This window comes from Xiphias gladius, chromosome 14, assembly GCF_016859285.1.
Source record: "Xiphias gladius isolate SHS-SW01 ecotype Sanya breed wild chromosome 14, ASM1685928v1, whole genome shotgun sequence".
Classification (NCBI taxonomy): domain Eukaryota; kingdom Metazoa; phylum Chordata; class Actinopteri; order Istiophoriformes; family Xiphiidae; genus Xiphias; species Xiphias gladius.
The window spans coordinates 16035954-16059073 of record NC_053413.1 but is presented as its reverse complement, the minus strand read 5'-3'; the positions used below and the strand labels follow the sequence as shown (position 1 = coordinate 16059073).

The window sequence follows — 23120 nt, the reverse complement described above, 5'->3', positions numbered from 1 at the left end:
CTCTCTGACTGGAGCAAAAGCAAATATTAATTTTAAGTTATCAAAATATCCCGATGAAGATCTGTGTACCGAAACACTATTAATAACTTTTTCTTACTGCAAGTGTATAAGACAGTGTGCAGGAGTTCTGTGCTCAACTTCAGTCGGCCTATGGTCTTCCCCGATGCAACTGTTGATTCACAGGTGAGCGAAAGTGTTGTGTCTTGGGTAAAAAAGACCACGCAGAGTCACGAACCTCCGGAGAGCTCACATTTGCATCAGCAAGAGACAAGTAGAAGTCCCTCTTTTGCGTCTTCCTTTACTTTTTACTAACTGTCCTGAGAACCAATCCCTGACAGATGACTTATTATTAACTTTTCCCCATCTCTACAGGTCTAACTGAGACCCTATTCTCTATTTGCCTACAGGGATGCATACATGTACCTTAGTGACAGCAAGATAAAAAAAAAACCACGTGCACTTTCTCAAAAAGCCAATGAGCAGCCTCTGTGACACAGATTCACCCTGTAGTATTTACACATTTTTTTAGAAAGGTGGCATTTTTCTGACCGTGGACATTACATAGATGCATTCCAATACTGCAGTAAAAAGCTGAGGTAGTTATGAGGCTTTTTACATAGCATAGCTTCACACATCGACTCAACCTGTGCACGGTGAAACCCACACCATACCCCCCATCCGTTGACTGTATGACTGGTTGTCTAATAACTGAGATAGTGGTAGAACATGCCCTCTATTTTTTTGTGTTCTTTCAGGCAACATCCCAAGTACAGTACAAGTATGATCATGATACTGTGGTAGTAGTTCTATGTTTTTTATTGAATGCAAAAAATATATGCCAGAGCTAAGTCTCATCCCTGGTTAGAAAGATAAAAACTTGGCTTTTGCCTGGTCGAATCTCATTTGAAAACCACTCTGACTGTTTTTGGACTTGCTTGCATTGTTCATGTGAATAGCATGTAAGCTAATCCATGAGGGAAACCTGATTTTCTGCTTTCTCTTCTCTTGTTTACTTGAGGCATGAGTGAATCTTTTCTAGTCAGCTACAAAGAAACCAGTTGTATCCGTGCAACATGCTGCTGTCCACGTGATAAAGCTTAGAGCAAAACCCTTCTGACATATTCATCTCGCTGACCGAAGCATATTTTAACTGACAAAAAAATATGCTACAGGTTTCCAGGTCAGGAATGGATTTCACCTTGTTAACCCGGAACACTCAACAGTCAGTGTGTTTGAATAGTTTTGGTGTGTGCATTTGACAATTAGCACCAAATCATTCTTTCAAAGCGAGTATTTCAAAACAAAATACAATGGAAGGATGTACTTCTTTGCACCTGATTTACTGTGTAACACATATAGTTTATTTGAATGATGCCCCTCCTAGTGAAAGCTAGATGACTGAAAAGCATCAGTAAAAATTGTCTCTTTAAATTAAGACCAAATGTGGAGGTTCACCCAAACACTTAGGCCCCTGTTTCTCCAAAGCATTTGTTCATCAAATGAATATAAAATATTGTTATATGACCAGATGAGGTCATATACAAGTGTTTGACTTCTGATGTACGATACTTAACTTTATCTGTATTATAATATTTTGTATTAACATGCTCCTATATAATCTGTTAAATGTCCCAATAGTCTGAAATCAGAAAAAAAAACAGGCCAATAGAACATTTGTATATTTTCTATGATTTTATTATGATAGAAAGTGCAAAACTTAAAAAAAAATGAAAACATCCTCACTTTAATGCTGCTTTAGTACTGGACTGTTCTAAAGCAATATATGCTATATTGATACAGTACATTAGAAACTACAGACAAAACCCACATATATCCACAGCAAGAAGAATAAAATCAGTGTTTTTCCAACTAATGTTTTCAGTGCTTGGCAAGCTCATACTTTGGGCTTACTTGTCTTATTGTACAAGAGCAACATGGAAAACCCACACATATTCTGTTGAAATAATGAGGGGTGCCACAATACAACAAATAATTTGTGTGCCATTGTCTCCTTTTGTTTATAGTCTATATTGTTACATTATAAAAAGAATCTCATCCCCTCTTGATGCACTAAATCATTCAGACATTTTGTCTTTGGTTCTTCACCGGGTGGTGCTTTTATCTGTTGTAGAGCAAAAACAGCATTTATCTATGTTTCATGCAGTTTCCAAGGGAGCCACCAATAAAACAGTTCTTTATTAGTTACATCATAACTACGTTCAACAATTCAAAAGGTCAGCAGAAAAGTTTACGGCATGGCTAAAGCTAAAATTTTACTAAGGCAAAACAAGTATCTTTTTAGAAATACACCACACAAAAATATACAGCACTCAGAGTACTTAATCTGTTGTTCAAAACCTAAGGGGATGAATGCAACATGATACTACGTACAGAAACTTTGTTTTATCTCTGCCTTAATGACTTTCAAAATTATCATTTTGTTGTCATTTCAACAGGAATTCTATGAAAACCTCATTTTCAGAGCGCACTGGTTCTGAAACTGGTTCTGTGCCGTTCTTATCAAAATTAGCAGTAAGTAAGAATTTAACTGCCCCACAGTGCAATAATCATACTATAACTGGAGGAGTTTGATAAGATTATTGATCCGTACCAATGCCATGAGTTTTGGCTTTCAAATATCTCATTTTCCACTTTCCAATCCCACAGCCATTAGTATAGTAAGGTTGAGAAACTATAGGAACACATAAGTTCCATCACTGGTTTAAAGACTAAATGTTCCCACTACCTGTCTGATGTTACAAGCTGTTATGTTTTTTTTTTTTTTTCCATTTACTAGTGCAATATATATTTTTTGGGTTTCTCTCTTCTTTTGTTCTTATTGGGTAGTGGATGTTGCTGAGCTGCAGTCTGGGTGCTATGATTGGTTGGCAAGTTTGATTGTGCGTCAGAGTTCTGGCTGGAGATTGGCTCCCAAATGCAGCCTTCAGGGATATAAGACCAACTACAACACGTCCAGTGGTTCCCTTCCTACTCTAGTCTGGCAGATTGGGAGCTGGATTATGAAGGGGACATTAGATGTTGATCAGTGTACACTTATTTTGCCCCTGAGAGATTCAGGTGGGTGCCTTTTTGTTTGTTCTCTGCTTCTTACGGTTTCTCCTTGGTTAGGAGATTTGGCCTTAAGTTTGTAGTTTTTGTTTGATAGGAAAGTATAAACAATAGGTCTGTTTTGTTTACTTTGGCTGTTCCCACCCTGCAGCCATGCTAGTCTACCTGAAATAACTAAAGCTCTTTTAGGGCTGTCATTTAGTGCTTACAGTGACTGGTCATTCTGGAACCAGAGATGTTTTGCCAAGAATTTCCCCGGGGCTGGGGCGTAATAACGGAGGTCATGTAATGTCTCTTAAAAATCAGTTTTTACACTAATACTGTAAAGTATACATTTTCAACAAATTTTAACGGAGCCCCATTTTAACAGGTAGCAGATGAGAAATTAGTGCACTTTTTGGTATTTAAAAATTTCAGAGTAATTTCCCTAACTAGTATTAGTATGAAAATCCAATGCCTTTTATGGATAGTCATGTACTCAATACCATGTTTTAACTAGTAAGAGCAGAAGTGTTATCACTAGAGAAGAACATATAGTAGTGCACTTTAGTTAAAGCATACTTAACTATCCATTTAACAGTTTTGCCCAATTTAACCCTTGATCTATGTATAATAATGGAAATATCTTTATATACTGTAGTATATTCTAGTATAGAACTTTCTAGTATAGCATTCTGAAATATATTTCAATATACTTCAATCAAATGCTAATCAAAAGGTTTCCTTTGCACTTTTGTACTAGATTCAATATTCCTCTCGTTGACTGAAACCTTCTTATGTTGCACAACCACTCTCTGGCTTCCTTGGAATTTGGCTGACGGGGGAAAGTCTTCATTTGACCCTATAGAACTGTGTGAACCCAGTAAAAAACTCTGAGCTTTCACCTGCGCACCTTGACCTCTGACCTCCAAGCCCTGCTCTGTGGACTCCTGTCCTGTCTGAACAAACCCCTGTTCTAAGTGTACACCTTGCTCTCCACCCAAGGACCCATTCTCGACCACTAACACTTTTCTGGACCTTGAGACGGTTCCTTGTGAAAGGCCTTGTGCTACCTGCCCTGTCACTCCACCCATTCCTACCTGCCTATCTACAAGGACCACACCCTGAGAACCCTGGAGACCACCAACCTGCACCATCCCCTGACTTAGCCCAATGTGGCCTACTTGACCCACTGACTGCTGCTGGGTACCCCCTGCCATAAGCACCATTTGGGGTTGGGGCTCGACTACATACATGGGCGTAGCAGAATAGTACATAGCGGGCTGTTGTATGAGTAGTGTCTGACTGGGAATCACTACCTTGTCCTGGACATGTACCTTGGAAACAGTTGCTGAACCCTGGGCTCTCTCAGTGATTTGTTCCTCCTGGACGATGGTAGAGGATCCAGATGCTACATTGGACGTGTTGATCGTGTCGACGTTGACACGGTCCCTGTCCCTGTCCCTGATTGTGTCTGTGTGAGTATAGCCATGTTTGTGGGTAGAGGTGGAGGGCCTGATTGGAGACACTGGTCTGACTGGGGAGATAGAAACTCCTGCATTCACAGACTCGGTCACGAAGGTCGATCCCTGACAAATTTCAGCCAGGGTTTTGAATTTAGGCCCAAGGTCATTGAGGAATGCAAGATCATCATCATTCTCAAGAAGGCTGCAGCAACCAACAGAACCTGCCAGGGACTCCTGACCCTCATAGTCATAGACTAGCAGTCCATCCTTCTGCTGGGATTGTTGTGCAGCATTGTTGGATTTCTGCAAGCAAACAGAACCAGAATATACGAGTTAGCCTTCAGTAACACCGACATTTCAGTTCTATGTGTATAATACAGCTCCCACTGTAAGATGAAAACCGGTTATGTTTTATATATTTGAATACGCATTTATCATCATCCAAATTCCAAATTCTATCCTAGTGTGATGAATAATATAACCATGAAACATCTATCAGAGTGGGGTTTTCAATTAAATTTAAAGACACTCACACTTGAATAGTACTCTCCCAGGAACTGATCGGATAGAGCCATCTCGTCATAGACCCCCGCTCTGTATCTGTAGTAAACATCTTCTTGTCCTCCTATTATCCCTTTACCAGCGATTACATTATTTGACCAAACGTTGTTTCCGTAAATGTTAGCATTCCCGGTTATCACAGTGGATGAACTTATGACATTGCCAGAGGCTGCTTCTCCACCTGCTGCTCCTCCGAATTCAGCCAATCCTCCCTTAATTTTTTCTCTTATGCCATGGTCAAATTCCACTACGTCGTGTAGAAGAGGAACTTCCTGTGAGAAAAATGTGAGATTCCAACAGAGATGAAGCATTTCAGGGAAGTTTTATCAACACATTTTCAAAAGTAAAAATATCTAAACACTATATAAGATCCATTCATATCAACACTGCACAGATCAAATTACCTTGTCTTCTCCCTGCCCCTCAGTGTGATATGAGATCATCTGTGGTTTCGTCTCAAATGGAATGGCCTTGAAATCTCCCAAAGCTGCAGCACCTCCACAAAGGCAGAACAGCAGCAGCAGGGGCACGACTGAAAAATAAACCCATTTGACACTACATCAAAATAAATTGTTAGGACAGTATACTGATCCGATCTAAAAAGTTTAATCATCAATCAGTGAATTACTTTCATTCAACAAAGGCATATAATTCATGAAAAAAAAAAATTGTGTAATGCAGATGGAGCCATGATCTGCCTTTTATAAAAAATGTCTGTGACTCACACATTTCTTACAGTAAATCTCTTTTAGCAAGCTTAAACATGTCAGGTCATGCAACCCTGTATAGGAAAGGTAGTGATTCCTATTAAAATAACAAACCAGAAAAAGAAAAACAAATCATAATACTCGACTCACACAGCAGCAGCAGCAGTCCCAGGAGCAAAAGCAGGATACCTGCAGCTCCAAAACGTGCAGTCTTTACAATGCGAGACCCACAGGTTTGAGTGCTTCCATGGCAAGTACACACAGTTACGTCCATAATCTGAACATCAGCACACGACTTTCCTTGCTGGTCCTTGACCTCCAGTGCCACTTTGTAGATGCCGGGCCACAAGTTGGCTTGGTCTCGCAGAATGGCTGATGTTCCTGAATAGGGACGAAGTCCAAATTTAAAAATTTGCTGCACAAGCTATAAATATGTTTGTTTGTGCCTTGTAATATGTAATAATGCTTCCTGTCACTATACAGAAGTTACAAATGTCAAGGTGGAGCTTTTTCATGACATAAAAAAGTAAAAAAAAGAGAAAAAAAGTGTAGCTAATGACATAAAAAAATGGTTCCATTTTGATTTGAGTATCCCAGTAATCCATGCCAGTAATAAAAAAGTGCAATGGCAATGCAGTGAAACTGGATTACCAAAATGGAATGCGGTCTATTATAAAGTACTTTCCAGGAAAAAAAATAAAACAAAAAGTAATGTGCGGTACAAAAAAATGGAATAATTGACAAAGTGTTGTTTTTCTATGAGCAAAACACCCTTGGCTAAGTGTTTTTGGAGCTTACAATATAATGTATCTGCAGGAATCTTACCAACATAAACATGTTTTTTGCTATTCATACAAACTTGTACATAGTGAAGCCAATGAAATGAACAATAAAAAAAAAAAAGAAAAATTAAGGCGCATTGAAATGATCGCAATCTCCTAGGAGGCTTTGGAAATCTAAAGTTTTGGATTTAAAAACAGTCTTTGAAGTTTAATACAAAAACCTTGAAAAGCAATGCCCATTTAACAGTGATTTGCTGCAACTTTGACAAACACTAAGTGTCCTCTTCACATGGTCTTACCATTAAGATGTTCCACTGTCCATTTCTCCTTGCTGCTCCCCTGAATCACAGTGAACTCAAATGGTTCTGTATTGGGTAACTCATCCCTGTCTACGGCTGTGACGTAGATCACGTTATCCCTATGGCACATGGTGTGAGATGTTTTGGTCAGTGTTGGACAGTGATCGTTAAAGTCCTCCACCTGAATGGCTATGGTCCCTGTGGCAGTTTTTGAGGGACTCTCTGAAAGCCAAAAAAGAGCAAAGGGAAATTAGCTTTAACCTGTTGAACACCATATACTGTCTCTCCATAAGGGAATAATGACAACTGTCATATTTACAGAACTCACCGTTGGTGATACATATAATTTTGGCATTGTATGTTCCATTGATCAAGAACTTGGACTCTCTGTCAGGCAGTTTATTCAGCCTGATATCTGCTGTCCTTTCATCAATAATCAACCAGTTGTCGATGTCAACGATTTTGGCATATCTGTAAGTATGAAAGTCCGTACATGTGAGGACAAAAAAAAAAAAAAAAAGGAAAAAAAAAGCTACTCGTGTAACATATCAATTCTGAGACACAAAGAGATGTAGCTTTGCATCTGCTGTTTAGCAATGTCTTTCATTGTATGTGTCAGTACCTTACGTTGGTGGCTTTCTGTAGTGTGTCACTGTCTATAGCAAAGTAAGTGGTGATGACCTTGTTGATGGAGATGGAAGTGTGGTCCTCAGAGATGGTCACCACTTTGACACTTGGTTGGAAACGGGGGCCTTCCTTCTGATTGATCACATTGATTCTAATGGGGTAGGTTTTTGAGATTATGGCCCCTATACTTTGCGTACTACCAAAATTGTACTGTGCTTTGTTGTAAACAATCACTTCCAAGATGAGCACCTTTATGTTCTCGTAGTCCAGGGGCTGTAGATTCAAGGATATTGCACAGGATATGCAGTTCACATTAGCTTTCATAATAATGTTACTCTGCTGACTGAATCACATTCTTCATTTCACTGCATATAGTTATTGTCCATCAAAATGAGACTAAAATCTTTTACCTTGTGAATCATGATAATTCCCTCGTTGGTCTTATTATCAGTAGTGATACTGAAATAGCCTGCCTCATTCCCTGAAATTATTTCGAAGACGGCCAGCCAGTTGTCAGTGTGAATCAGATCCATGTCCATGGCTTTGATCCTCATCACTTCCACACCAATAGTGTTTTCCTCCACACTCCCTTCATACTACAAATAACATGCAAATGAAGAGTTTCTGTCAAACATTATCAAAAAAACAAAAAAACAAAAAAATAAAAAAGGACAGAAGTTTTAGCTGCGGCAGTTGTGTCACACCTACCGTTTCTTCTTCCAGGGTTGGAATATTGTCATTTATGTCCAGAATTTTGATCTCAATGTCTCCAGTTCCTGTGTTTCCTCCCGTTTGTCCATTCATGTCAGACACTTGAATAGTCAACTTATATGTATCTTGTTTCTAAAAAAAAAAGAAAAAAAAAGAAAAAGAAAATCTGATGTACAATGCACTGATTTATGCATTCTAGTTTTTAGTTTTCCCACAAAACTTGTTGATGAATGTATGATTATGTCTTAATATTTGGTTAAATATTGCTAAAATTGTTTCTTTCTCACTGACTGTGATCCAAAAGGGAATTATATTTTATTTAATGGAATAGAACACATTTATATTGTGTGGTGATGCTAATTTGACAAATCCATACAAATACAGGTCATACATGGGGTATGACCTTTCCTATTTACCAAAATAAGAGCTAATGGAAAATCTATGTATTGTGTGAGTTGGAGTGAGATTCAACACTGAACTACTGATCTGACTTTTGTGTCATGAGTTGCAAGCTTTAGCAATAAATAGAATTAGTTGCACTATACAAAGAATTTCAGAAATTTAAGAGGTTAGTAAAGTGCCTCACCTCCCTATCTAGAGTGTTCATTCGAACGGTGACCTCTCCAGTCTCAGAGTTGATTGAGAACAGCTCAGCTGTGTAACGCTGTTCCACAATACGGTAGTAAATCTTGGAGTGGAGTGTGTTCTCTTGATCAGCATCAGTAGCAATCGCTTTCATGACAAAAGTGCCTAGAAATCACCCATGGACATGAAATAATACGAATGATTGAGTACAGGTAAAAATACTTTCGTTTTCCAGAACCATGTTGCTAATATACTGTGAGTGTCTTAAAATACCTGTTGCACTAGATTCATTGACATATCCGACTTGCTGTGCTTTAAGGATTGGTGGGCAGTCATTCACATCCTCAACAACAATTTTAAGGTCAATATCTTTTTCAGCGTAGGTCCCGTCGAGGAATTTTGCCACACCTTTTAGCTGCAACAAAAAATGTCACAACCACTTTACATTTCCTCGCTGCACAAATTGAGTATACAGTATGACTGAAAATGCCTTATATTTTACAACGAGGAATTCATAAATGCTCTTACATTGTAGGAGGGGATCTCCTCTCGGTCCAGAATGGAATGGATTTTCACCAAGCCAGTGTCACGGATGACAGAAAATATACCACGAGGTGACTGGTCAACACCAGGCCCACTTAACTCGTATATTATTTTTGTATAGTTCTCCTTATCTGAGCGAATCTGAAACATGAATACAGATACACAAAATGAATCCACCTGATCTGGACATATATAAGAGATATAAAAATGACAAGGTAAGGAGTAAATAGAGCTTATTTACTGTGATTTATTTTATCATCAAATAACATTCTTCATTTTTTACTAATTCTATTCTATGAGACATAAATTCAAAAGATTCAGATTCAGATCATTCAGGTCATGCAGACGCAAGCATGATATATATATACTAAGCTGACGTTTGGCGTCCAAACAGTTTATACTGTGATGAGAACAACCACACTCAGATCTTCATTACTGTTTGATAGCAACCAACATCATTCAATTATGATCCAATAAGTATCGCATCAGATCCTAAAACCGAAAACAACATCTAGATTAGATATGAAACTAGATCAACTTTAGAAAATCAAACAAACAGAGGGATGTGCCTCTAAACAATTGAACAAATATGCATTCACTGTCATGTACTGTGCCCGAACTGACTCATTACTAACAGGGAAATTCGCCAGTGTCTGGGGAGCTGTTCATACAAATCCTCAGTCTAAGCTAAGCTTTCGAAAGTCAAAGGTGGCCGGGGGATAAAACCAATGAGAACCAATTGAAAATACACTCTTTTGTGTTGTAAAAAATGTGCTGTAAGTTTTTAAATCCTTGTAAATGCAGATTTAGGATATTCAATTTTAACAGAAGTCTTTAGAAGAAAAGTACACACTTTAGCAATACTGTCGTAGGTGGTGTAGTCAAAGTTCTCCTTCAGCTTTCTGGGAGCTACGATCCATTCTCTTTTCTGTCTCTGTAACGCTGGCCCATTTCCTTCTGCCTCCACAGGAACCAGCTGCAGGTAGACAAAGAAGTTCATTACTATTAATGTGTAATCATGACAAAATTATATGAAACACATTTGACATTAGTTTAAAATTATTTTTTTGATTTCACACCGTGCAAGGTTGGGCCCATTGAGGATCTCAGAATTACAGTATATAAGTTTAAAAAACAAAAACAAAACACCAACACAACGACAAATAAGCCCATAAGCGACTTGATTATTTTATTGTTTTTAATAAAATAGGGCTTAAAATAAGACATCTATTATATGAATGAACAGTATGTCAGTCTCTCTTTTACACTGCATTTGGAAGCGGGAAGTCTTTTTTTTTTAATACAACATAACTGGGACATTCTTAATATCATCATCATCCATATTACAACATACATCTCAGTCGCGTCAATGCGTAAAACTTCCCCTGATCCGAGATCAACCATTCGACTCCCACCCCACAGATGAACTGTGTCCCTGTACTTCTTTCTTTCCGGGTCCAGCCAGCTTTATTTATGGAAATGTCTGGGGAAAGCCGCTTTGTTGAGGAGGAAATAAACGAGAGATCAGTACCGTGACCCCCCCCCCCAAGCACAATAACCGAGCGTAAACACGGAGACTGCGCATTTACTTTTTCTTTCCGTCTCTCTCTAGCTGGCCACTCCGTGGTTCAACTTTGCCCACACGCTCACATGAACCCGACGAGGCTGATACCGGCCCGGGAGACGAGCCACACCTGTTGAAAACCCCTTTTATTCCGCAAGCGACGAGGAGCCCATTAACGACACGCCGCGCGCCTGTCGGGTCGCCCACTTACCGTTAGGCAGGACGCCAGCAGGATAAAACGGCTGCACTTCGGCGGTAGGGCCATCGGCTCGGGGGAAAAAAAAAACCAAAAACAAACTCGGCGATCCTCCCGCAGAAGTGGAATCGCGTCGACTTGACTCTGTCTGAATTCCGTCGTTGGCTTCGCGGATACTTTGACCCCTTCGGGGGGCAGGAAGAAGTGTTGAGAGGCGGCCACTCCCTCCGTCCGATTGCTCACAAGCCACTGCTGATAACAGGCGGAGAAGGAGGCGGTTATGTTCACTTACTGCATAGCTGAAATATATGTGCGCAGCCTATTGTCTCTGACCGAGAGAGAAAAAGACGCATTAAAAACAAACAAACAAACAAACAAACAAACAAAACCAAAACAAAACAGAGGGTTGAGGAAATCATTCCAGATCGGGCAGCGAATTGTGTCCATACCAGTGCAAAAACATTGTTTAGTCGCGAATCTGGAGTACCAAAGTGTGAAATTGTGTTCTTCTTTTGTTTTTTTAGATCGAAACAAAAACATCTGAGTATGGGTTTCAACTATTCATGATTTTGATATTCATATTGGAGTCCCTCTCGTCCAACTCTCTCACTCCTCTGTAAAACTTCAGCTTCACCTGTGAAATTCCCAAGGAGTACACCTCTGTTTCTGAGTTCACCACTTATAAACATTCAGCTGCACACTGGACTGGACTGGACTGGTGTGTGTGTGTGTGTGTGTGTGTGTGTTTGGGGGTTTGTGAGTTTGTTTAACAGAGAAACACACACAGGAAAAAAAGGATAAGAAGAAAATGGGTTCATGTTGACATAGTGAGTTTGCTTTTACCATGGCCATGGCCTAAGGTGTGTCAGAAAGAAAATTCAGTGTCAGTTTAGTCTTAACTGATTGGATCATCAGTTTTTACAAAGAAATTACTATGAATTTGTCTGGCAGTTGCACATTTCACACGTCAATTGAAAACCAGTTTTTTACGAGCCGTGACAGTGAATGTTTTTTGAGCAATCGTTGAGCAATCTTTTTTTTTTTTTTTTTTTTTAATTAGTCAGTATCCAAAAACACAGGGCGCACAAAGGTGAATCGGTGGTTTCAATGGAACCAATTCGGGAGAGATTTGAGAGAGATAACTAAATTGTCACAAAAACTGTCAGATGTTTATTTTGAAGTGCAGCAGAGGAAGTGTGCCGTGAAACTGGGTGTTGTCAGAAGTCTGTCGACTTTGAGTGACCAAACTGCTTTTGGAAGATGACAAAAATTGCACTGTTGGTGGAAATGTAATGGAGTTTTTGACTTACCAGTAAATGTATATCCTGGGGTATATGCGCGGTATATTAGTAAAGATATTGTCATCAATCATACATTGTATTAGTCCATATTAAAACACTATGGTATAACAACTTTAAGTAGACACAAGCATATGTTTTTGGGAGTTGAATTGAAAAATAATTTATGTAGACCATTCATATCAGGAACCACTTGTGTATTGAGTGAGCATTTCTACGTGGTTTAGTTTACACTCAGTTGCCAGTTTATTAATAACACCTCCCTAAATCTAATGCATTCCAATATGACAGATCTGGTATGACAGAAGGTTATAGCTTGTTAGCTTTTGCTGAAACCCTTTCAGATGGTAATTTTGGAAACTGCAGTTTTGGGTGCTGTGAAATTGCATTGTTTTAGGCTGAGGGTCGTTTTTCTAATATCTTGTGCATTCCATTTATATCAATGAGGGTGCACTACATATTAGAAACACTCCTCAGTATATCGCAGTACCATTCAATAGCAACAATGACCATAAAGTTGAGTCAGCAACTCTCTAAAACACTTTCAACAGAGCTTGAATAGTAGTATTTGTCGTATAAATATTATTTAGTATTTGTTGCAGGTATGTTGTAGTCGACTGGCTTCGATAAATGTGTAACTTAACTGGAAACTGGGGACTGGATTTTTTTGTAATGCTTGAAAAACTTAATAATAACAATGGATATGATCAGCACAAAATCAGAAGCTATTAGTCACATCATTATGAAAAAACAATTCCAAGCAACTTGTCTAACCTAATTACTATTCCACACATGCTTCAGCCTGCCTCTCATTTGGCACTCGTCCAAAGGGTGGAGTAGCTGCTTTAGGTGCACTCTGAAAGCTTACTTAACTCCGGGATTCATACGTACGTCCCGCTCATAAAGTGAACAGCAGATTTGTACTAGCTTTTAAACCGTTTAAATGTGTTACCTGAAAACATGTGGTATTAGCCCTCCGGCATTCCTATCGCATCCTGGCAGCACAAATCGTCATCATGCGGATGATTTGTTCCAAACTAAATTTCCTAACATCATATTGTTACACCTAGGATAATACCTAGGAAGAAAATAATACAATACAGATAAACTACACATAGTATAATGATGTAAAGACATCCGGTGTAAAATTCCGTTGAAGTTCAAAATTATGGCGCAAGAGTCTTCCTGAGAAAGGAATCAACTTTGGCTGTACTTTTTTAAAAGTAGGTGCTGGAAAGTAATACTATGGTTATTTACAGAACCTAAAACATCTCTGTTGTGACTAACTTATAATATCACAATGAGTGGACAGCGTGGGAGGGAAAGGTCAGACCCAGTGTCAACAATAGTTCAAGCAGAAACATGATGGGTTTATCTGTTCAAACATACTTATACTGTGTATTGTGTACACAAACTGAAGACTGAGCGCAATGTTATTGCACTTTCAGTTCAGCTTGGGAGAGACATAGGAGGGTGTTTTGATGAGTCTTTCTTTTTGCATTTACTGCAAAGACTACCAGCTGTAAACCCACTCATTATGTCCACGCCCATGACTCACACCGACCAGCAGCAGCCTTCCTGCCATTTTTCTCACCTTTCCTGTTGCGGCCGCACGTAGTCTCACTTACCAATGCACTGTTTAAAAAACAAGGTCTGCCGCATTACAGGAGATCCAAATGGGACGTGCTTTAGAGGACACAGGGCCAACGTCTCTGGCTCTGGCCACTCTCACTTTTATCAGCAGTTTATGGAGATAGTGAGCGCTTCACTGTGGGTGAGGAGCCTCCCCCAGCACCAGGCTTCACTGGGCTCACATTCCTGTGGTGTTAAGTGAAGAGCCGAGTTCTGTTCTTCCTGCCAGAGAGCTGCAGTGGAGCTGCCGAAGAGAGGGGAGGGGCATGCAGGGGTCAATCTCGGTGTGGACCTGGGCGAGGTTTCTCGGAGCAGATACTCTTGAGAAAAAAAAAAAAGAAAAAAAAGATCCCAGTGGTAAATGCAAAAAGAGATGATTTTCTAATAAAATAATGAACACCGTGACTTTTCACCCGTAGCTTACACAACACCAAGAGCACCTGCTCAGCTTGAACAGAAACCAAGGTAATATTCCCGTAAGACTTTTCAGTGCCTTCCTAGGGCACAAGGACCTCATAGGGTGCAACTGTAACTCTCCGACGGGAAAGTTTGGTGTCTGGTTTTGTTTCTGATGTCTTGCAACTTTGCAAAAAACGGATTGCAGAATTACTGCAGTTGGCGAAAGACTTGGGCAATGTTTCCCCCTGCTGGCAGAGAAAAAGAAAAAAATATATATATATATGTATATGTATAAATATGCGCGCAATCTTTTAGGAGTTGACGTGTTCGGCCCATTACCAACACACCGCCGAGCACAGCCCGGGGGGCGGGCGGACTCACAGCCTGGGTGGGGCAGCCTAGGTGCGCCTCGCCGTTGAATTAGTCCCAGGAGCGAGAGATACCGCCCGTCCTCACGGAGCGTACAACGGCCGAGTTTTTTTTTCTCTTCTCTCTCTCTCCCTCTTTCCTTTTGAGCCTTTAACGGCAACATAGACCCACCGCCTGTCACTTTTCTCATCGTTTCACTCTCGACGGGGTCCACCCTCCACCTACGGACCAGGACAGAGTTCATCAAATGTTTTCAAAAATGGCGAAGGTTCTAATTTTCAACATCTGCCTGATGTTGGTAAGTAGTTTAGTTTTTCTTGTTCTTTTTTGTGTGTGAATATCACCTGTGCTAAAACGAAAGTCTTAGCTAATACAAAGGGAACGTTTTTACTTTAAAACTTACGTGGACAGTACCACGAGACGCAGCCGTTCACCGACAAAACCCACTTTTCATTCATGTTAAACTTGTTTTTAATGCGATACGCGCATTTGAGACTCACCAGAGGAACGACTCTCTGCTACAGGTCCTGCCCCGTGCGGAAACGTGTTCCGTCCCGAGCTCTCTCTATGTGCGTGTGCCCCAAACAATCCAGGCTGGATCCGAAATCACGAAAGGTTGATCATGGTTACCATTATTTGCCCTGGCACTCGCCATCGAACACTTTAATCCGCCGCATCTTGATTTCTTTCACTGCATTTTTTTGGGTCGCACCCGTTCACCCCCTTTCTCTCCCCCACCCCCCTCCCTTTTCTCGGTGCTCAGTTGAAATTGCGGACTGCGACCCCAAGTCGATGCACTTAACGTCGAAGGACCCGAGTTTTACGATAAAGACGGACGGAGTCATAGTGGCTCTAACCGCTGTAACTGTGGCAACCGGCGGGCGGACATTTTCTCTGTGGGCTCGGGAAGACGGCGGACCGGAAAGTGAGATGGAAGTTCACCTTGTCCACAGGACGCTGCGGAAGCGAGAGGTAAGACTGCTGTGCACTGCAACTCGTCTACAGAGGCCGATGTGGCAATGGGACCTTTTTCCTTTAAATGTTCTCCTTTAATTTTCCCTTCTGTTTGCATGTCACAGTACAAAGGCCAAGGCTTCCTGAAGCGTTCCAAGAGAAGGTGGAGTCCCCCACCCTTCAACATATTAGAGAATGACAAGGGCCCTTATCCGAAAGAAATTGAAAAGGTAATTGGAAGGTTGAAAACACAAGATACTCTGACGCAGTGTAGCCTCCTGTATAGCAGCTTCACACTACGTGACTTTCAAGTCTGTATTGACTTGAAGTTCTTTTTTCACATGCCCCCCCCCCACACACACACACACACACCCACACACCCACTCACACACCCAAGACACACCTATTAATTCAGATGACTGAAGAGATTCATTCCTTTTATGTTTTTTCACCTGCCGCTACCAGACTGTGTATGAATCTGCCTAAGGATATCGTGGAGTAAGGCCCCCCCCCCCTTTTTTTTTTCCCCATGATCCATTTCAAAGCATTGCTAAGTTGAAATAGGCCACAGAGGGTTGCCTTAACTGTGATCGGTGGTTTATGAATAACAGAATCCTTGTTACTTGTATACGTATGAATTTATGTGGTTTCTGTCGTAGATTGTGTCAGACTCTGAATCCAAGCACCAAGTGTACTACACCATCAGTGGACCTGGTGTCAATGAGCATCCAGTGCAGGTCTTCGCTCTCGACAGTAAGAGTGGGATGTTGATTGTGCTCAAACCAGTCGATCGGGAGGAGTTCCCAATGTTTTCAGTGAGTGTGAAATAGGGCTGTAATTAACAGTTATTTTATTTATTGATCAATTGTTTCACCCAAAGCATGACTGAAGCGATTAATTGCTTATCAAAATATTCGCTGATTCATTTTCTGTTAATTGATTAATTAGAGTTTCGTTTCTAGCGTGACACAACGTCTGTTATGTTGATTCAACCCTTAAGTGACTGTCTTTGAAAATACATGAAACCACATGATATGCTTTGCACTTCTTTGTGCTTTTGCGTGTTGACCTTGTAAAATGGACCCTTTTCCTCTCAGCTGAGGACCCGCGTTTTCGACATAAAGACCAATCAGGAGACAGACGAGCCCCTGGACGTCCAGATAATTGTAGATGATGTGAATGACAATGTTCCACAATTCAAAGACCCACTGCTGTATACTGTGCTTGAGCATAGTAACCCAGGTGAGGCACACGAAATGCACACCAGTAATCCTGCGGTACTTGACCTTCGGTGTGGACGGTGATAAACTCGACGATCGCATTTCACACCACAGGGGCAGTGGTGGGGAAGGTGAACGCTACAGACCGAGACAAAGAAAGCACCCTCCACGTCAAGATCAAGTATACTCTCTTGACTGGATTAGACCTGTTTGCCATCAACCCACAAACAGGTGTCATCACCACAGTAACTAACACCCTGGACAGAGAGGTTAGCGCTGCCGTTATTGTCTTGATAATTTCCTCAGAAAGATAACATAGAAACGAGATGCTACACGTGGTTTATATTGGTCTTTTTTGCCTCGTTTTAACACATTTTTAAATCCGTTTTCTCATATCATTTTGTCCTATTCTTCTCAAGGTAAAAGACAAGCATATGGTGACAGTGCAAATCAAAGATATGGACGGTGCAATAAATGGGCTCTTCAAGACAGGAACAGCAACAATAACTGTGGGTGATATCAACGACAACCCGCCGACTTTCACAAAAACGTCTGTAAGTGGATAGCAGTTACTTAAAAAAAGACATCTCTAAAACAGGTTACTGCATCTCTCAACAAGTAATGCCTTAATGTTTTGTGACAATAAAATGAAACATAACAGTTGGTTTGTACTTGTTTTGTACTAATTTAAGGAACACACCTTCTCTTTCCTTTTAGTATGAAGTCAGTGTCAGAGAGAGTGAAAATGAAAAACTTATCCTTCGAATCCCTGTTGAGGACAAGGATTTAGTGAACTCCCCAAACTGGATTTCAAAATTTGTCATCAGTAAAGGAAACGAGAAGGGGAATTTCAGGATGGAAACAGACCCAAAAACCAATGAGGGGCTTCTGTATGTTTCAAAGGTGAGTAGGAACTCGTATTATTATGAAATTGGTAGTAGGCGTACAACTATTTGATATGACAGACAGCAGAGACTCACATCTGAGGGAAAGCCGAAGCCCATAACAGAGCAGTGACAACAGATTTGTCTGTGTAATACACCCCCTCCCTGTTTTTCCAGTCCTTAGATTATGAGACGAGGAAAAATGTAAAGCTTGAGATTATGGCACGTAACGTAGCTGAGCTGAGCAACACCAAGGCCCAATGGCTGTCCATCCCTGTGGATGTCACTGTCACCGATATTGATGAGGGACCAGAATTCACAGCTCCTACTATCCGCTTCACCGTCCAAGAGAACATACCAAACGGGACACTGATAGGAAGCTACATAGCCGTAGATCCTGAGACCAAGAGCAGCGCTGGCATCAAGTAAGTAATCTTTCTTAGATTTGTCTTAAAGACATTACCCTTCCTGTGGTACGGTCTGGTTAATACAGCTAATTCTTAAGACCCTAACTGAAGTTCATGTTCCTCCTCTTAAACACTGGAGGGCAGACTTTGACTGCTGAACTGAAGCATGTGCTGGTATTACACAAGTGTTTTTCCACTACCTCTCAGGTATTACAAGGACTCAGACCCAGCCTCCTGGATCAATGTCGACAGGAGTACAGGAGAGCTGAGGGTTGCAAACACAATCGACAGAGAGTCTCCATTCCTTCAGAATGGAATTTACAACATCACCATGAAGGCTATTGATGCCAGTAAGTTGCCTGTAAATGCATATAGAAAATATAATGAGTTCGAGTACAGCATATCTCAAGTATATCAGCACTTGAGGGTTAAAGACATAACAGGCTTCAACACTGCGATGTTAACTTATTTTTTGTTCACATCTATTACCTGTTTTGTAAACTTACTGTTTCCAAAGGGTTTGGCAAATATCCGTCACACTGTCACCAAGAAAACTCTGGATCGGGATCGTGATTAGTCTATGTGTCAAATCACCATAGGCAACTTTTATTCACGCTTTTTGATGCTGCGGTTATACCAGCCGATTGTTACTAACACCAGCTCCACCCTCACCAGTATCTGTCTGATCAAACTGTGAAATTTGACTGGGCTTTGTCTGAGAACACGCGTGACGTGACCAGTCACTAACAATGACTCATAGTTATCTGGTATAATTTTATATCCCAGTCAGAATTTGAAATTTCCAGATGACTGACACTCAAGTGAGGCTAGAATGTGAGGCAACTACGTCTATCCCTTTTTTTTTCCGCAGTACCAACATGTCCAACATGTTTGTGGAGCACTAATATAATACTAATGCATTTCAGGCTCCAAAACAGGCACCGGAACAGTCATCATTCAGGTGGAGGATGTCAACGACAACGTGCCAGCGCTCCCCAACAAGCTGGTATTGTGTGAGAAGGAAGGAGAGCTTGGCTCGGTGCTGGTTGTGGCTGAAGACAAAGACCAGTCTCCTTTTTCTTCCCCTTTCAGCTTTAGTTTGCCTCAAGAAAAAGATGGCAAATGGTCTGTGACAAGATTAAATGGTAGGTTTTTGTATTTTGACCCATTTGATCTATCTCTGTCTGACGGAGAAAATGGTTAATGGGACAGTTTTGATAAAAACTTTGAGACATGTTTAGCCACAGTAAAACATTAATGAAACATCTATACAGCCTCTGTAAGAATGGTTCAAACTACTTGCACAACATAATCCACGTCTCAGTAATTTATTCATGTCTTTACTATCTCCAAAACACCTTCTTTTTGGTGAAAGCATTCAAAATAAACGGCTACCACAAAATCTAACCGAAGCATTCCAATGAAGGAGCCAGAAGCAGGTATTATGCTGATCATTTAAAGCTCCGCTGATAATGAATTTTCGAGGCTGATACCAACATCAACTCTGGTGGAAGAAGAATTCAGACCATTTATTTAAGTAAAAGTAGCAATACCACACCCAAAAAATAGTCCCTTACAAGTAAAAATCCTGCAATAAGTAAGATATTTATGACATAGCACTTTGAGGTGGAACTCCTTGTAACTTCGTTGTATAAAGTTTAATTTATAACAATTTAGTGGAGTAAGAAATTAGATCTTTGGGTGAAGTATTTGTTAAAATCATTATACTGAACACTTGATCTGTCCCTAAGCGTTAACTTCAAGTTGAAAGTTTTCTGCACAATGTTGCGTTGCTATTTCTTGGAGAAATGTAAGTCTTTTCTTAAAATTTAATTTATTTTTTAAAAATACCTTTCCTCCTTAGACACAGCAGCTACATTGAAGCATATCAAAGAGCTTCCTACGGGGATCTACAATGTTCCCATGGATGTTACAGATCTGCAGGGCTTCGGTACAAGACAGACGGTGGCAGTAAGAATCTGCCAGTGCATTAATGAAGCCTGCTTGGACAAGGAAAGCTCCGTGTCACTAGGGGGACTGGCTTTGCTGGCTATGCTGTTGCCTCTGGCCCTCCTCCTACTGCTCTGTGAGTACCCCACTGCTATACTCTTGCCAGCAGACTTGTGTAGGCTGCACTGTGTATGTAATGAAACTGGAGTTTTGTGCTCATGCATGTGTAGAGAGGTTCAGGGTCACGATGGAAAGTTTAAGATGCAGTTGTCGCTGAATTATGCATTGCATGTTGTGCACTACGTTACAAATATGCTCCCTCTTGTGATGCCTACCACGCATGGAGCAGTTTTTATCAGGAACATGCACTCCTTGTGCAGTCATTTCTAACAGTCCTGCTTTGTTACTGCAGGTATACCCCTTGCCCTTCTCTGTGTGACAAAGAGCGAGAAGTTGGATTTTGAACGTACAGAAGACAGTGGTGGATTCCTGCTCCAATCAAACACCGAGGGCAAAGGGGATGAAGTGGTAAGGACGTAATTATGAAAGCTTATACCCTTGTAAAGAAACCTCATTTTCATATGAACTTTTTTTTTCTGTGCTTCATTTTTTAATTGTTATTTGATTTCTTGTTTTTGTTTTGTTGATTTGCTCCACAGGATTCTACTCTCATCATTTGCCCCCCGGTTGGAACAAAAGAATACGAAGTTAAGCCTGTACCGGATGCACAATGGTCGGAGATCAAGGGCTTTAACACAATTGGAGCTAATAGCATACATGTGTCTGCTGCTGATACCCGAGACTTTTATTCTAGCCAGTATAAACACTATAGTGATATGTTTGATAGTCAGCTTGCTGGTAGTGGCATTAGCTTTGACAACAAACACCTTGTCCAGGACTCAGCTCTTCTTCACACCTGGCAAACAAATGGTCACTATCTACACCAGGTAATGTTGTTTTATAGTTAAAGACAGCTTAAGATTTTTGTTATATATATATATATATATATAGAGCAACAGAAATATGTCTGAGAGTGGATGTTAGCACAAAAAGTAACACAAAGCGGCAGAATTAAATGTGTCCAGATACACTCACGTTTTTTTCTCTGAGGCTTAATAACTTTTTTGTTATCTGTAAGAGCTTAGGGTGCTCTCATGTCTAATACAATCTTGATCTCACGCTGTGATAGTATCATGTGTAAACTTTAATAATCCTCAAGTTCTTGGCGAGAATTATTGTTTCTGTAATTTGTTGGTGAGTTGTTTGTTCACCGTGTAATATCTGTCTGCCAGTCATATCCTGACTAGCCTTGTATTGCACATGGTGTAGTATCTCAACTCCCATCACCCAGGCTTAGTCCACTCAGAGTAATAACACGCTTCCTCTCCCTTCCACTTTGTCTAATAGAAGCTGACCTATCTGGGAACGGAGGAAGACAGACGGTACGCAGACGACATCATCCACTCCTACGGGTTTGAGGGGGTGGGCTCTGCAGCTGGCTCCGTGGGATGCTGCAGTGACTACGACGACAACGACAACCTCGACTTCCTAAACACACTCGGACCAAAGTTCAAAACTCTTGCAGACCTCTGCACAAAGACATGAACAATGAAGATCCAAAATGAGGGTGTTTACTTTTCACTCTACAGGATGTGGAGAGGCCTCGGATCTGCATTCTTGGTATGCCCCCGAACATGAATGAGAGAAAAGAACAAGCAGGCCGTGTCAGTTTGTGCACACACTGCTCTGCTATTGCTTTTTGTTATAAGTTTTTTCTTTTTTTCTTTATGCTGCTTTTGGGTAAAAGTCTTTTGCACTGAAAACTATGTTGTACATACTCTATATGTTGTGTATTGCTGTGTATCAACGTGTGGTTTACCTTTAAAGTCTTGGTCTTTGCAGGGTCATGATGGTTGTTGTATTGATATATGCAGTGAAGGGCTCTGGGGTTTCTATCAGTTAGTAACAACTTCAGGTATTTTGGTTATTATTCACAGTAAATGATACAATTTTGCATTTGTGTGACTGCTTTTAAATTGTTTGCTAAATTTGATAGTTTTGATAAATTTTCAATGACAAATTGTTATAAAAACACCTAAATAAAATAAGAGAATAATACAACGGCATTTTTAAAAATATTTAACATGAAAATACTTCATTTCAAATTACATTTTAAAAATTATTTGTTAGTTATAAACAACAATATTGACTGAGTTCCACTGGTTTTCCAAATCATTCAGTAAATATCTGTGCAAACACATTCCAGCGCAACTCCTGACAGTCAACTGGGCGAAGTTTCAACCCCTCTGTCACCGAGGTTATTGCAACATTCAGACAGTAATCCTGCAAAAATCAGCACAAGGGCGTGAACGGGAGGAGTGAGGTGTTTTTGACACTGCCTTCAACTTCCTGAATACAAGATTTAGCAGATAAATAGAAAGCTAACCAGTGCAGAAACATGTTCTTGAATCTGATAATTAAAGGGGATCTGACATTCCCATATGTGTGTATTAGGCTGTTAAAGTTAGAATTATACATTGTCATTAAAGAATGTGTCTCTTGGTGAATTTTTTAGTGTACCAGATTTAGTTTTATACAAGCTTAATTTGAAGCAAATTAAATTTCAAATAAGATTTATAAAATACATTTGTTATTGAGCAGACTAGAAGCATTTTGAAGTTAAACTAACTCCACTATATGCACTAAAGGCTTTACTCACAGCTCTGATCCCATGTTACAGCATTTTTTTGTTACAAACATTAACTTGTAAAATAAAAAAAATATTTCTGCTGTTTTGAATCTGTACTTTGGGATTAAGATAGACCAGCTTTATAGAGCAGAAACAGTTGCTCACTGTGCTCAGCCTCTGTGTGTACTCTGGTGAATGATTTACAAGGTGTGGCACTCTGAGCTTGCAC

The 23120-nt window shown here is 40.3% G+C and overlaps 2 protein-coding genes across 6 annotated transcripts; one reads left to right on the top strand and one right to left on the bottom strand.

The window, feature by feature from the left end:
- Positions 1-1679: 1679 nt before the first annotated feature.
- On the bottom strand, positions 1680-15480 carry LOC120798489 (desmoglein-2-like). 5 transcript variants are annotated; one of them, XM_040142748.1, is made up of 16 exons: positions 15288-15480; positions 14016-14339; positions 11105-11341; positions 10183-10305; positions 9315-9470; positions 9060-9201; positions 8788-8951; positions 8199-8333; positions 7901-8086; positions 7486-7763; positions 7192-7334; positions 6864-7085; positions 5933-6163; positions 5480-5607; positions 5048-5347; positions 1680-4817 (listed from the first exon to the last, which is right to left on the bottom strand). In XM_040142748.1, exons 3-16 carry the CDS (start codon positions 11156-11158, stop codon positions 3777-3779), a joined length of 3303 nt encoding a protein of 1100 aa, XP_039998682.1. In that variant the 5' UTR covers positions 11159-11341; positions 14016-14339; positions 15288-15480; the 3' UTR covers positions 1680-3776. The 5 variants fall into 5 exon arrangements, with proteins under 5 accessions (XP_039998682.1, XP_039998685.1, XP_039998686.1 ...); XM_040142751.1 differs by having other exon boundaries at positions 11105-11338; XM_040142752.1 differs by having other exon boundaries at positions 14016-14263.
- On the top strand, positions 14759-22794 carry dsc2l (desmocollin 2 like). Its single transcript, XM_040142754.1, has 16 exons — positions 14759-15085; positions 15312-15402; positions 15551-15759; positions 15867-15971; positions 16401-16556; positions 16839-16983; positions 17076-17230; positions 17381-17515; positions 17679-17864; positions 18023-18270; positions 18460-18602; positions 19179-19397; positions 20117-20338; positions 20615-20730; positions 20862-21149; positions 21610-22794. Exons 1-16 carry the CDS (start codon positions 15035-15037, stop codon positions 21805-21807), a joined length of 2667 nt encoding a protein of 888 aa, XP_039998688.1. The 5' UTR covers positions 14759-15034; the 3' UTR covers positions 21808-22794.
- The last annotated feature ends 326 nt before the right edge of the window (positions 22795-23120 follow it).